Source organism: Diadema antillarum, unplaced genomic scaffold, assembly GCF_040938485.1.
Source record: "Diadema antillarum isolate AM-2024a unplaced genomic scaffold, OU_Dant_1.0 seq00000790_RagTag, whole genome shotgun sequence".
Lineage (NCBI taxonomy): Eukaryota > Metazoa > Echinodermata > Echinoidea > Diadematoida > Diadematidae > Diadema > Diadema antillarum.
The window spans coordinates 1-13,700 of record NW_027271677.1 but is presented as its reverse complement, the minus strand read 5'-3'; the positions used below and the strand labels follow the sequence as shown (position 1 = coordinate 13,700).

The 13,700-nt window shown below is 39.3% G+C and overlaps 1 protein-coding gene across 1 annotated transcript in view; it reads left to right on the top strand.

Moving 5' to 3' along the window:
* LOC139739213 (uncharacterized) overlaps nucleotides 1-11,606 on the top strand; it is a 65,471-nt gene extending 53,865 nt beyond the window's left edge. The window contains exons 16-23 of the mRNA XM_071649825.1: nucleotides 1,155-1,226; nucleotides 2,804-3,094; nucleotides 3,655-3,761; nucleotides 4,337-4,664; nucleotides 5,295-5,407; nucleotides 6,235-6,347; nucleotides 7,347-7,523; nucleotides 11,394-11,606. Of these exons, the coding sequence (XP_071505926.1) occupies nucleotides 1,155-1,226; nucleotides 2,804-3,094; nucleotides 3,655-3,761; nucleotides 4,337-4,664; nucleotides 5,295-5,407; nucleotides 6,235-6,347; nucleotides 7,347-7,523; nucleotides 11,394-11,606 (1,414 nt within the window). The remainder of the gene's footprint in view (nucleotides 1-1,154; nucleotides 1,227-2,803; nucleotides 3,095-3,654; nucleotides 3,762-4,336; nucleotides 4,665-5,294; nucleotides 5,408-6,234; nucleotides 6,348-7,346; nucleotides 7,524-11,393) is intronic.
* Nucleotides 11,607-13,700: the final 2,094 nt, after the last annotated feature.

The window sequence follows — 13,700 nt, the reverse complement described above, 5'->3', positions numbered from 1 at the left end:
GGGCTATTTTTACGTCCGCACAATTTGCAACGTAGACAACTACTTCATGCACCGATCATATGGGGGCGCGATTTAATTCTTTATACGTTGCGTCCCAGCGTAATCTAAAGCTACTTTTCTACACGACGCAGGGGAGAGGAGAACGTCCAGCGCACTCGTCGTCTCAAACGTCCGCGCGTCAAAATCTAAAGCTCCCTATTATCGTCAGCTGAGAACCAGAAGGGCGCTATCGTGTTCTAAGATTTGAGCGTAAATAAAAACGAAAAAATCCATTGTATGATGTCAAAAAAAAAGGTTATTTAATCAAAAAGTTGGTGGATTTCTAAGCTTTGTTCCACATATTGGGTAAAATGGTGCCCTTCATTCTTCACATTTTACTGAAGAAAAAAAAGAGAAAATAATGTAAAATCGACACGAAACCGTAGAAGAGATCGAGCTCTTCAACGTGATACCAACCCAATAGCATCCTTCTGGTTCTCATCCGACGATATATTCCTTCTTACTATTAGCACATGTAGTTCATTTTAAGAATAATAATCACCAACAATCATTAAAGTGTGGCATTTTATACTCCTCAAAAAAAAAAACAATATGGTTATGTACATATTATACATACTTATGTGTATATGATTTGTTATTAGTTTCACCTGGAAAGATTTCGGCATCAGACATAGTGCATATCAATGTTACCAAATAAACGCCCTGCTATTCTATGTTGCAAAAATTATACACGTATATGTAGGCGGCAGTAATACGTAGATTATGGTTATCACGAGGAAAAAAAAACTTATTTTATTTCAAGTAACTATTAGTATAGAGACGCATTATTTTTGAGGAAAAAACTGGCACTTCCGATAGCAACGGAATCGTAATCCTTCAAAGGAAGTAAAAAAAAAAAATGTGGGTTTTTTTTTCTCACTCCTATTCTTTCAAGCACAGCTAGGGGGTAGTTTTAGGGAAGAAAAAAGAAAGGCACGTTGTATTTCCATTCCTAATGCCAGGATTAAAAAAGAAAGGAGACTGTCTTCCAAAGATATTGATACTCACTATCCCTTTTCGAATCAGACTCGCCAACGCACGGTCCATTTATGACTGCAGATGACTGACTGCTTTTATACTGTTTGAGCGTTGTATAATATTTTCTTTTCAAACAGGGACCTACAAAAGAACAAATTGACAGAGGTGCCCCGCGGGCTCTTTGAAACTCTGAAGAGATTGAACAATATGTGAGTATTTCCTTGTTTTTGTTTTGTCGTAAACTGCGTGTATATTTGCGATGCTTTGTTCTGGGATTACTTTTTGCCGTGTTCTTTTTATTTCAAACATGTGTCCAGTATTCCTTGCGGCATGACTGAAATGTTCCAATTTCCGAGCAAATTTTGTTTAACCTGAAATTCATCTGTTTTGGAAAGCTGGAGATTATTAGTGGTTGTTGAATTGCGACTCGATTATGGGATTGAGTAGGAGATCTTACGATACTAGTCACTTTTAATGACATAATAACAAGACAGTCTTGTTTTCCTTTGGTATACTGCAACGTTTGTGATGTCATCGCTTCGACAATGCGCGCGAGAGCTACATATTCTCCTTGTTACTATACGCGCAAATCCTCGCATTATTTTGTTAAAAACTTATCATGAATATTGCCTCTCTGTACAAGACATACCAGCATTTCTTCGCGTGGATCCACATTTGTATGAGCTATAGCATAGTCTGCAGGATAGATGCATCAGAAATTGTAACTTTCGCGTCCAGGTCGAGCAATTCGTCGACGTTTGTTTGTAAGAGGACAGCGGTGGTGACTGTTTCACCGAGGGAGCGGGCAACTGTCGCATTAATCCTTTGTGTGCCACATGGATTTCTTGCCCCATAAGTTTGTGTGCGAAATATGTGCAAAATTGACTCATTGACACAGAAATGGTTAAAGGTAGAATCTCCTGGAGCTATCCAGAGAAGTTTAGGAATTTAGGGGTCATGGGTCAAAGGTCAAGGCCAACTCATCAAAATGTCATTATTTTCCTCTTATCTATGCAATGCATGCAGGATTTTTTTTTCTTGAAACTTAGTGTATGCATGTATTACCCAATACAGATTCTCTTGGAAGTTTCTTGCCAAAAGTAAAAGGTCAAAAGGTCAAAGGTCAAGTGAAAGTGCTAAATTTAATTTCTTCTTTAAACTTTTAAAAGGGTCAAAAGTTGGGAACAAATTCTCAAATCCCCAAATACCTGCACTCTTAGACAGTATAGCCATTCATCCAAAGAAACCTAGTTCAAGGAAACAGTTTAACATCTCATAATATGTTGTTGCTGTTGATAAGATAAAAATAATTATTACCATTATTGACAACATAAAATTTTCTGCAGCGCAATTTTCTCATAACGAAATGGAATAAACCGGGAGAAGATGAAAATGGGTCTGAGAATAGGATCCTTTAAAAGCGTCACCAAGCTGCATTTTTCTATTCTCCTTTTACTTATTTTACTTCTTTTACCTCTCCTTGCATTTTCGTTTTTCTTATTCTTTTTCAACGTCTTTTTTCTCCTTCTTCTTATACTTTTTATTTTTTCTTATTCCTCTCTCATTGAGATTCTTCAGATCCCTTCTCTTTCCCGAAATATCTGTTGATTGAATGCAAGCGAATGGAAATGCCATAGAGAGGAAAAGATTACTGTTCAATTCAAATCACTTTTGTGGCGCAATGCCTCAAAGTGCATTATCCAGGGTAGGGGGTCCAAAAGCATTCTTGAATATTACATCCGCACTCACGTTTTCATGAATATAATCATTACCGCCTTTTTTGCAGCTACTTTGATTATTTCTTCATGTGCGGCTACGCCCCCAACGTTCGCGTCTGTTCGCCGAAAGGTGACGGGATTTCGACCGCGGAAAACCTCCTCGGGAACTGGGTTCTGCGAGCTGCTGTCTGGTTGGTCGCCCTTCTTGGTTCCCTTGGCAACCTCCTCGTCATCCTGGCCCGGTGTTTCGTCAGCGAGGACAACAAGGTCCACTCATTCTTCATCATGAACCTCGCGGTGGCTGACTTTCTTATGGGTCTCTATCTCCTGGTTATCGGCCTGCATGACGTCATGTTTCGGTAGGTGGCAGCACAAAGATGGATGGCCTTCAAATTCCTATTGTTTTATAATAATCTTATTCACAAAAGTTTGAAAGACTATTTATTGTTTTAGGTATACAACAGTAAATATGTTGCTATGAATATGACGACACAATTTTACGGGTTAGTAAAAGCTTGTAGTGTTCAATTTCTATTCAATTTAATTCAATTCAATTAAGTTGTACTATCAATGTAACAGGCTGCTCTTCATGTGCCCCGTTCAATTCAGTTCATCCATTTCATTCTCATTTTTCTTCCAACAGAACATAAGACAGAGTAAATCAGGAATTATATCACAGGAGTATGTACATTAAAATGTATTCACGTTTAGAATGTATTTACGTTTAATAAGGAGGGAGCGCGAAATATAGAGAAAATGTTGTCATTTATATGTCATGAAAGTTTACGTTCTGTAGCGCTCTATAAAATGTTCTCATGATGCATTTGCGCATGCCTGATTTAATGATATATATGACGTCATCTTTGGAGAACCGTCACTTTGGTATTCCGTGTGCCTTTTTACCTCTGGTTCTTATTAGGGGTAAGTACATCTTTAACGATCTGGACTGGCGAAGTGGATGGGTTTGTCGGATGTGTGGTCTGCTCAGTCTTCTCTCCAGTGAGATGTCCGTTCTCACTCTGACTGGTAAGTTTGATTTCATTTCATTTCATTTCATTTCATTTCATTTCATTTCATTTCATTTCATTTCATTTCATTTCATTTCATTTCATTTCATTTCATTTCGTGTCAATTTGATCTAATTTGATGTAAGGTATAGATTTCAGAGAAAACAGGAATTGAAGAACTGCACCTGACGGAATGCATGCATGACTTAAGACTGAAATTGCCTTTAAATCAAATGTGTTAGTCTTTTTAAGTAAGATTTCTTTCCATATTATTCCTTTGTTACTTTCTAATTCTCCTTCTTCTTTTTCTTCTTCTTCTTCTTCTTCTTCTTCTTCCTCTTCTTCGTCAGATGCTTTTGCCCTTTGCTTTCCTTTGTTCTTATTTTTCGGATCTTCTGAATTGTATCGTTATCATCATCATTGATACTAGAACCCCGTTAATTATCATCACTCTTGTTTCAGGATTATCATTATCAGAGTTTTAGCATAATACAAGTGGCGATAATCTTTTCGTTCTCACAGTTACTCTCTTTGTTGTTGACCTTACCGTATCACCTTGTCTCGAACTCCTTTCGTTCCCCACCCCCGACGCAGTAATCACGTCAGACCGCTTCATTTCCATCGTGCACCCGTTCAAGTTCCGCCAGCGGCACCTGGCCCACGCCGTCTCGCTCATGGTGGCCTTCTGGCTGGCCGCTATGCTGATTGCCATACTTCCGGTGCTCCACCGTCCGTACTTTGGCGAGTTCTTCTACGGCGGCAACGGCGTCTGCCTGCCGCTCCAATTCGACCGCCCCTTCGACGACGGCTGGGAGTTCACCCTGGTTGTGTTCGTGCTCTTCAACCTCTTCGCGTTCCTCTTCATCCTCTACGCCTACGCCCAGATGTTCGCCACCGTGCGAAAGTCCAGTCTTGCAATGCGGTCAGTGTTTGATGGAACCTCACTAACTGCAAGAGATCTTGATGTGTGTTATCTGTTGTATAAGACAGTCATATACAAACCTTTGAAAAACAAAGATGGTTGACCTCGACAACCAGAAGATTTCCCTGCAGCTTGCCTGACAGCACCGACCAACTCATGCAAAACTATATTTTAATCAGCGACACGCTTTCAATGTAAAAATAGGAGAATTGAATAGTTATGTGTACTAATATCAATCTTTTTTTTCTGTTCGCATTATCGCACGAGCCAAATTCTATGTCAAGCTTGAATTCAGATTCATGATTAAGATTCGTCGATTTTTGAAAGAGGAGGAAGACATTCCTCCTTATACCACCTGCCGTGATTAAAAGTAATCAAGATATTCCTAAAGACATGACAGAGGGAGAAAAAGCCAAGAATAGATTTGATCAGTTGTTGATGAAATCACATGTATAGGTAATCCATGACTTTAGCAGTTTAATTTCCTGGGCGTGACTTGAATTTTAATTGAATTGAATAAAATCGACTGTCCTTATTTTTCCTTTGCTATGGTGTAATACGAATTAGTCCCGAACCTGTGTCGCCGACATTAGAGTCTTATTTGTAATCTTTCCGGTGGTCCACATACAGGTCAACGAAAGAGTCGCAAGACTGGAACCTACTGAAGCGATTCACGATCATCGTTGCGACCGATTTCATTTGCTGGATGCCGATCATCCTCGTGAAGATTGCATCGTACGCAGGTATCGAACTCGAGATGGCGCACTACCTAAGTCCAGATCTGCTTTTTTTTTTTGCGTTTTGTATGGTATATAGTATTGGTGGAAAGGAGGATTGGACTATCAAATTTTTGCAAGATACCAAGAATGCACACATGAAATAGTACAGAGCGAACCATTTTAAGAGGAATTCAAAGTTTATTCGATGAAAATCGGTTTTGGAATGGCTGAGACATCCAATAACAAAGTAAAACAAAGCGATCATAGCCCACCTTTGATTATGGTGGACCTGTTTTGGATATCTCAGCCATTTCAAAACCAATTTTTATCAAAGAAACGTTGAGATCCTCTTGGAATTACATGCTCTGTCATATTTCATAAAAGGTTTCTCATCATCTCATCCAAAAATGCTAGAAACCTGAAGTTAGGTCTCAACCAAAACTATACAACCCCTTTAAGCGGATGCTGACGATATTTCAGTAATTTCATGTGTGAAATGTGGAGGCAAAAAAAAACCCAGGGCGGCTGGGAGAGCAGTCTTCGTGAGGACTGGGGTCTTTGTAGACTCATTAACTAACATGCAAAATGCCTTGATGGGGAATAATTCAAGTGGTGCCATTGGACAGGTGGTCTTTAAAGATAGTTTGTCACTGAAGCTGGTTTAACTTTTTTTGTGCCAGGAACTTTGGACAGTGTGTACAACGCTATAGGGTTTCCTGTGCCAATCAGCACTCAGAGCACACGAATGGTTAATAGTAAATTGAAATATCAATTTTAGTAGGTGGTTTTCGAGATTTAGAGTCATTCCAGTCAGTTCATTCTTCAAGACTCATTGATTTATTCTGTTACAGGTGTTGCCATACCCCAATCCGTCCACGCCTGGTTCGCCGTCTTCGTCTTACCCGTCAACTCTGCGCTGAACCCCATACTCTATACGGTCACCACGCAGTTCTTCAGACAACGGGTGAGCAGCAAAATCTCTGCCGAGTTGATGTAGTAATTGTTGCGTTCTTATCACGTGATGGTTCGGTTCCATTCTCATTTTTCATAATTTCACACCCATCTTCATATCCTGGGCACAATAAATCTACGTTCTCAGGCGTCATCGTATGAAGAGTTTGGTTGCAAAAATCGATAAGTCCATTTTTGAAGATTTTGAAGTACGGTTTCTGTCATAAAGTACAAAATAATACCTTTTGAATGATATATTGGTCACTACGTATGAAGGTACATAAAGTTACGGTCAAAAGAAGCAAAATTGTTCTTATTATGCTCTTTATTTTTCTTGACCTTCGATCTCAAATATCTCCATTTGGCAAATATGGACTTATCAGTTTTTGCGAACAAACTATTCGTATATTCATTGCAAACGATGACGTGTCAGATTGATTTTCTTTTATTACCACGCAACCCAAAACATCTCGTAACAACTCATTGCCATTGTCAGTTCGTAACCCTCCATACTGCCAGAGTGTTTATTGGTGTTTTCATGGACCAGTCATAATCGTGCCATGATATACATGTACTCATGCAATGGATCCGCATGTATATAGAGTGAAGATGTTTCGTTCATAAACTCTCCACTAATATCATAAAACCAAGAGAATGGCTTCTTAGATCGAGGAAATGACACTAATTGAAAGCAAAAGTCCTCTTATTTCTCCATCACATCTTTTCTAAGAGACCAATTTACTCTCTAGTTCAAGTGCAACAAATAAATGTCGATCTTGTGTGTGTCAGACAAATTACATCATTATGAAAGTGACATCAAAGACGCCAAAAATACCAAGACAATTTTCTGAGTGATAGATAATCTTCTTTATGATATCCACCCGCATTCGAACGCATTGGCACCGCATTCATCAATCATTTCTTGCTCATTCTTTTTTCAAATCCTTGTCATTGAAACTGTTCCTCTCCCACGTTCATGAAACCTTTTGCTTTTACTCCATCGATGTACCAGTTCGTGCGGCCTGTCAGCCGTCTATGTGGCCGACGCAAGCCTAGCCGAACCTACACATCCGGGTCCTACGAAGACTCCGTCACCGGCACAAAGATATCGGCCACTAAGTTATCGATAATATCGCATAACGGCAAGCCGCGGGCGGGATCGTTGAGTGGCCGTCTGAACTCAACACGGGTAAATACACTCAGTAGACCCTAGCACTGACCACGGTATACACCGGATAGACACTAGTATTCAACACTGTTCAATACAGTGAATAGAGTATAACCCAGCACAAGTTAATACTTTTGAGTGCATATACAAGAGTTTAACACTGGCGACTACACCGAAGAGATACCAGAACTCCACAAGAGTATTATAGTATCGTGAAAAGACACTGAAACTTGACACGAATAAAGTCACTGAATAGACACTTGAACTCAACTCTGATATATGCACTGCATGGATTCGTAACTAATAGTTATGCACTTGGAGCACAGTCACGGGATTGTGTATTCTTAGAACCATCCTATCTCCCGATTTGATTAGTCTCAATTTTATATTGAAATCGGCACCCTCAAATGCAGAAATTACCTTTAAACATTATCTGTATTATCTTTCTTGCATGCTATATTTGGATCTTACTCATACTACTCGCGCGTTCACTTGGAATTCTTTTCTTACAGCAGTGATATATGCCCAGGATAACAAATGCATTGAGAAAGTTGAATCCAATTGACTCTTGCGGAAACTTCGTTTGAAAATAACATTTGTATTTGTGCATTTAATTACAAGTGGTAATTACAATCATGATTGTTGGACCAAGGGCATGTTGGTAAATTACTGATCCCGCCATATCCATGAGGTCTTAGACAACAAGCCTAGTACAGACTTTATAAAGCAGAGGGAAAGTTTAGTTGCACATTGTTCCTCTTTATTCATTGTTTTCACGCAACATTCACCCCTCTAAACAGCGTCCCAATGATTTGCGCACACTCTGAATAAGATTGTGGCTTATGATAAATTTTGTGGACATAATCTTATCACAGGCATTTTTCTATAATTGTCAGCAATACCGTTCCCAATCATCCTCCAAATCCAAAATATAACTCTGATATGATTTTGTTAGTTGCTCTGTCTTTCACGAAAAGAAATCAGATCGCTTTGCCTGTAATCAGTATCCCACATTGTTGTCAGTTCATTTAGTTCGCCTGAATATAATAGCAACAGTATCAATAATCGCATTATGAATGTATGCTCCACGCATGAACTTAATCGGAAGGGTGACGAAGTTCGTTCACCTTGCTGTTGATGTAACATCATCGCCATATTGTGTTATTTTGTTCGCTTGTCATCATCACACTGCTATTGTTGTTATTTTTTTTTCTCATCCCATCATTCCACCATGTCCATTCTCATCGTCATACCATTTCGCTGCACCCATCTGCACAATTAAAATGTATGCATAATCTACACACACCGCATGCACGGTCAAAAAGAATGAGGATGCATCGCACATCTGCTGAACAACTTGTCGTCATTTAATTGATTGGTGAGTCAGAAAATCTGACTTCTTGTTAGTTGTTATGATCTTATCGATCCATCAGGTACCCCTTGCCATTCTTCTTTGATAAACAGCATTGTTGGTATTTTAACAGTTGGTGTAATCTTCTTTATTTGTCTTTTCAAAAATGTCATTTGAATTATAAGTAGATGTTTACTTCCTCTTATGGGGATGGGGTTACTACATGTTTTGTTTTGGGTTGTTGTTGTTGTAGTTTTTTTGTGGGGGTAACGTTAATACTGGTATACGTATTTACCAAAGATGATAATACTAATGCAGTCTTTTGGGGAGAGGGGTGGGGCTGTCCCGTGAGATCTTTTACGAATAAGAAGGGTGGCCATATTGGCCATAGTCAATATTAATAAAGACAGCCTCTAACTCCTGGGCTTGATTGTCATATCTCATCTAATCCCCCACCGTCCACCGTAGTGGTATTGATATGGAAAACTTGTTTCAAAGTGCATGTATGTCTTAGCTCTCATCTGCCAGATGGAGAAGTTAGTATTATGATGTCATATTGCTTTTCAATCAAGAAAAAAAGTGTCAGTGCACTGGTTTCATGACACTATTCTCTCTCTCTCTCCTTTCGGATTCAGTATCTATCATTTCCATTCTCTCCCTCTTTACCCCTCCCATCTCTCTCACCCCCTTCTCTCCCTCTCTCTCTCTCTTTCTAAATATCTATACTTATCTATATCTATCTATCTATCTATCTATCTATCTATCTGTCTATCAATCTATCTATCCATCTATTCATCAATCTATCTACCTATCTATCTATCTATCTATCTATCTATCTATCTGTCTATCTATCTATCTATCTATTCTCTCTATCTTTTTATCTGTCTATCTATCTTTCCCTGTATATATATTATTTGTGTATATCTATCTACACTGATTTACAAATCCATTTTGGTTCTAATCATCTTGTATCATTCGCTCTTACATTTTCCCCTCTCTCTCCCTCCCCTCTCTCTTTCCCTCGTATCTATCTATCTATCTATTTATCTATCTATGTATCCATCCATCTATTTATCTCTATGTCATTGTATTAATCAATTTTCAAATACATTTTTGATTTCATTATCATATATCAACAGTTCTGCCATTCTTTTTGCTCTCTCTCACTCTTATCTTTACCGAACTTATTCTCCACTCCCCATCGATCTCATCCCCTCTCCCTCTCCCCTTCTCTTCCCTTTCCTCAATCTGCCTTTCTTTTCTCCCCCCCCCCCTTATCCATCATCAAATTGCATCGTGAATTAGTCCTTCATATACCATATATACTTCTCGACCTATCTTATATACAGCATGTATTCCGCACATCCGTTTTCACAAACACATCCGACTTTAACGTCTACGTCTGCGATTGAAAACACTTTATGCGCTATTTGAATTTTTTTCATTCTTTTTGTAGACCAATAGTTTTGTAAGTTATCATTTCTTTGCCTCGTCTTAACATGAACAATTTTTACACGAGTGACTGATGAATTTGCCAAAATACGCTTTTAGATGGAAGAATGATGTATTCCAGTGTTCCCGAGCTCTCAACACTAATACAAAACATCTAACGCACATTTTGTCACGATTTATAGTATGTTTTTAGAAGCTCTTCGTAGAGGACATCAGCCTATCTCCAATTCTTTGACCATCACAAATGTACAATAATCGTATTGGCTATATGGATTCGTCTCTTTAGGACATTCAAAAATATAGTCTTAGTATGAACCATACTGCTTTAGTGTTCTGCTCTTGTTAGTGTCATCCAATAATAATTATGATCTCCCTTTCTTTGTATTTCCCTCTGATCACTTTAAATCCCCTTCTCTCACACTACTATACTACTACACTATATACCACAACCACCACTACTACTACCACTATACTGCTACTGATACTACTACTACTACTGCTACTACCACTATTACTATCATTATTATTACTACTACTACCACCACCGCCACTACTAGTACTACTACTACTACTACTACTACTATACTACTACTACTACTACTGCTACTACTACTATTACTACTACTACTATTACTTCTACTACTACTACTACTACACTACTACTACTACTACTACTACTACTACAACTACACCACAACTTCCACTACTTTTACTACTACTACTACTACTACTACTACTACTACTACTACTATACTACTACTACTTCCACTACTACTAGTAATAGTACTACCACTGCTTCTACTACTACTACCACTGCCATGTTGCTGTGATCTTCTTCTTCGTGTCTTAACTGCTTCCGTTTTCCCCGCCTTTTGACCACGTGCGTTCATGTCAGGCAGCCAATCCCGAATACTCCAGACAAGCATTGAATATGTTAACGGCACGAAACACTTTCACAGTACGAAATCTGTTGATATTTATCACGTTATAATTACATAATTTTTTGAGAATGTATAGGTACACCTACACACAACTTACATAATGTCATGTATAATGATACCTATCTGATCCATAATTATTCCTTTCAGAACCACTACGGTCACCACAGGGCGAGCGAAGTCCAGCCGTGGTTGTCGACCGACTCGTCCACCAAGCCGAAGAGGCCAACGGTGCGCGTGGAAGACACGTGCGGTGGTCGAGATGGCGACGTCGTAGTTGTCCACAACGACCAAGACCGGTGTGACAACGTCGATGCCGCGGTCGAACCGCTGATGGAGATTCACGATGGAACGGATTGCTGAATACATGTTTGCCTCCCTCTTGTTACTGTTGTTTTTCCTGAGCCGTTTTCCTTGATCACTATTATAAAAGAAACATTTTTCGTGATATAAAATATTATGCCATTTTAATACTTTTGTTATTCTAGTATCACGATATATTGAGTAATATTTCGCAAGATCGGTTGTTTCTTTGATAATGGTATTTTCCTCTTGTTGTAATATTGTATTTTGATAACCCTGATCATTTTGACGTTTATTACTATGTTTGATACATGCAACGTATATTAGTAGTGATTTATGAGGATGCTTTCAGAAGCTTGACCCGCCACGCGATTGGGATACTGTGGTTGTGTATGTCCGTAACTTGGTCTTGTATGCACGTAGACGGTTGTGTGTACTCGTAGTTAGGACGTGCGTCTGACGTGAACAGCAACAGAGACAAGAGAGGAGACGTCCTATGTTCCTGAGCACACTGTGTTTGAATACCAGTCTATGACAAGAATCACTGGGTGCACGTCACGAGACCAACACCCACGAGTCATACAGCTCACGAGTCATACAGCTCATGAGTCCTACAGCCCACAAGTTATACAGTCCACGAGTCATACAGCCCATTTGAGTTCGACACTAAGCAAACAAGGCCCGCGAGACGTACCGACACATTAAGCCCTGTGTTGAATTGTCGAACTCGTGGGCTGTTTTTACCTATTAGTGTCGAACTCATTTGGGCCATATTTATTTGCCTGTTGTCGAACTCATGGGCTGTATGACTCACGGACCCTTTTTTCAATGTCGAACTCGTGGGCCGTGTGTCTCGTGGGTGTTGGGGATAACCCCAAATTACTGGTCATCACGATGCACATGCACGTCTTCTGCCATGTCTAAGTCGTAATCTCTCCGGTTTCATACTACGTCGCCAAAGCCAGAAAGCTTTGAATGCAGGCGGGTGGAAGTGAGGGGTTCAGGTAAAATTTTCAATGCACAAACGGTATCGACGCGGCAGTAGTTGAAAGTGGCTGTTTAAGTAAGAAAAAAATAATAATTATAAAACATCGAACAACAGATTTTTTTTTTCTAACCGACTGATCACTTTAGTCGTTATTTTCGGACAGATGTCTTTTGGGTGTGGCTTAAGTACGCTTAATCATCTAACTATGACAGTTGCATATTATATTTTTTTGTTCTGCAACAGACAACGTAGTATTCATCTTTTCGGAAAAAATGATAGTGTATAAATGTGTAAGCGTTTCATATCAAGCGTGGATGCCCCCATAGACTAATGAAACGTAGAAATGTGCAACTGCATTTCTTTTAATCAAAGCCTACAGATGTATTTCCTTCCGTTTTTACATATTTAATTTGATAAAGACGGGTAGTACATGTAGGAAGGTCGGGGATTTAGAGAAATAAAAATTTAATCTCATCACTTTCAAACGCAAACCTCAAACACTCTCTGACTGCGAACTACATGTATATTTTTCTCTGACAGTAACTTTTATCTGTGAGATGGGTCGGATTCCTCACCCCAAATATCTCGACTCTTTTTGTATATTTCCCACTACATGACTATGTGTACCGAGCAAGGAGGTTTCAGAGAGATACCTCCTTGCATCAATTGAAGAACAGCGGAACTTCTGGCAATGTTTGCGTTGGGGGGAAGGGAATGGGGTGGGGTGGGGGAGATTCAGCACTCGTCTGCTTGTGGTGGGATCTACGCGCCCAGTCCGGGAGTTCTTGAGGTGGAACCTTGGAAATCTTGGAACCTTGGAGTTCGTATGATAAAGTTGTAATTTGTTTTAGAAACGTTAATTTTTTAAAGCGAAATGTATTTTTCTTCTGTAAAGAAAAGAGTGCGTGTATGTGCGTATGTGGGTGGGGTAGAGGGGCTGCAGTCCACGCAAAGTGTTAAACGAGTGTCTTGCAAAAGAAGTATATACCATTGGTAGTTAATAACTCCGGTACGCCTGTATAAGTACTGCTACATCAATCATTTTGCACACACGCATCTAACATCTAATTCTTATGTATACCGTGTACATGTATTTTGTAAATGACCGTATGTTTGATTGTAAATACAAATACGAGAATGAAAATGAGCGATTTGTTATCTTGTGT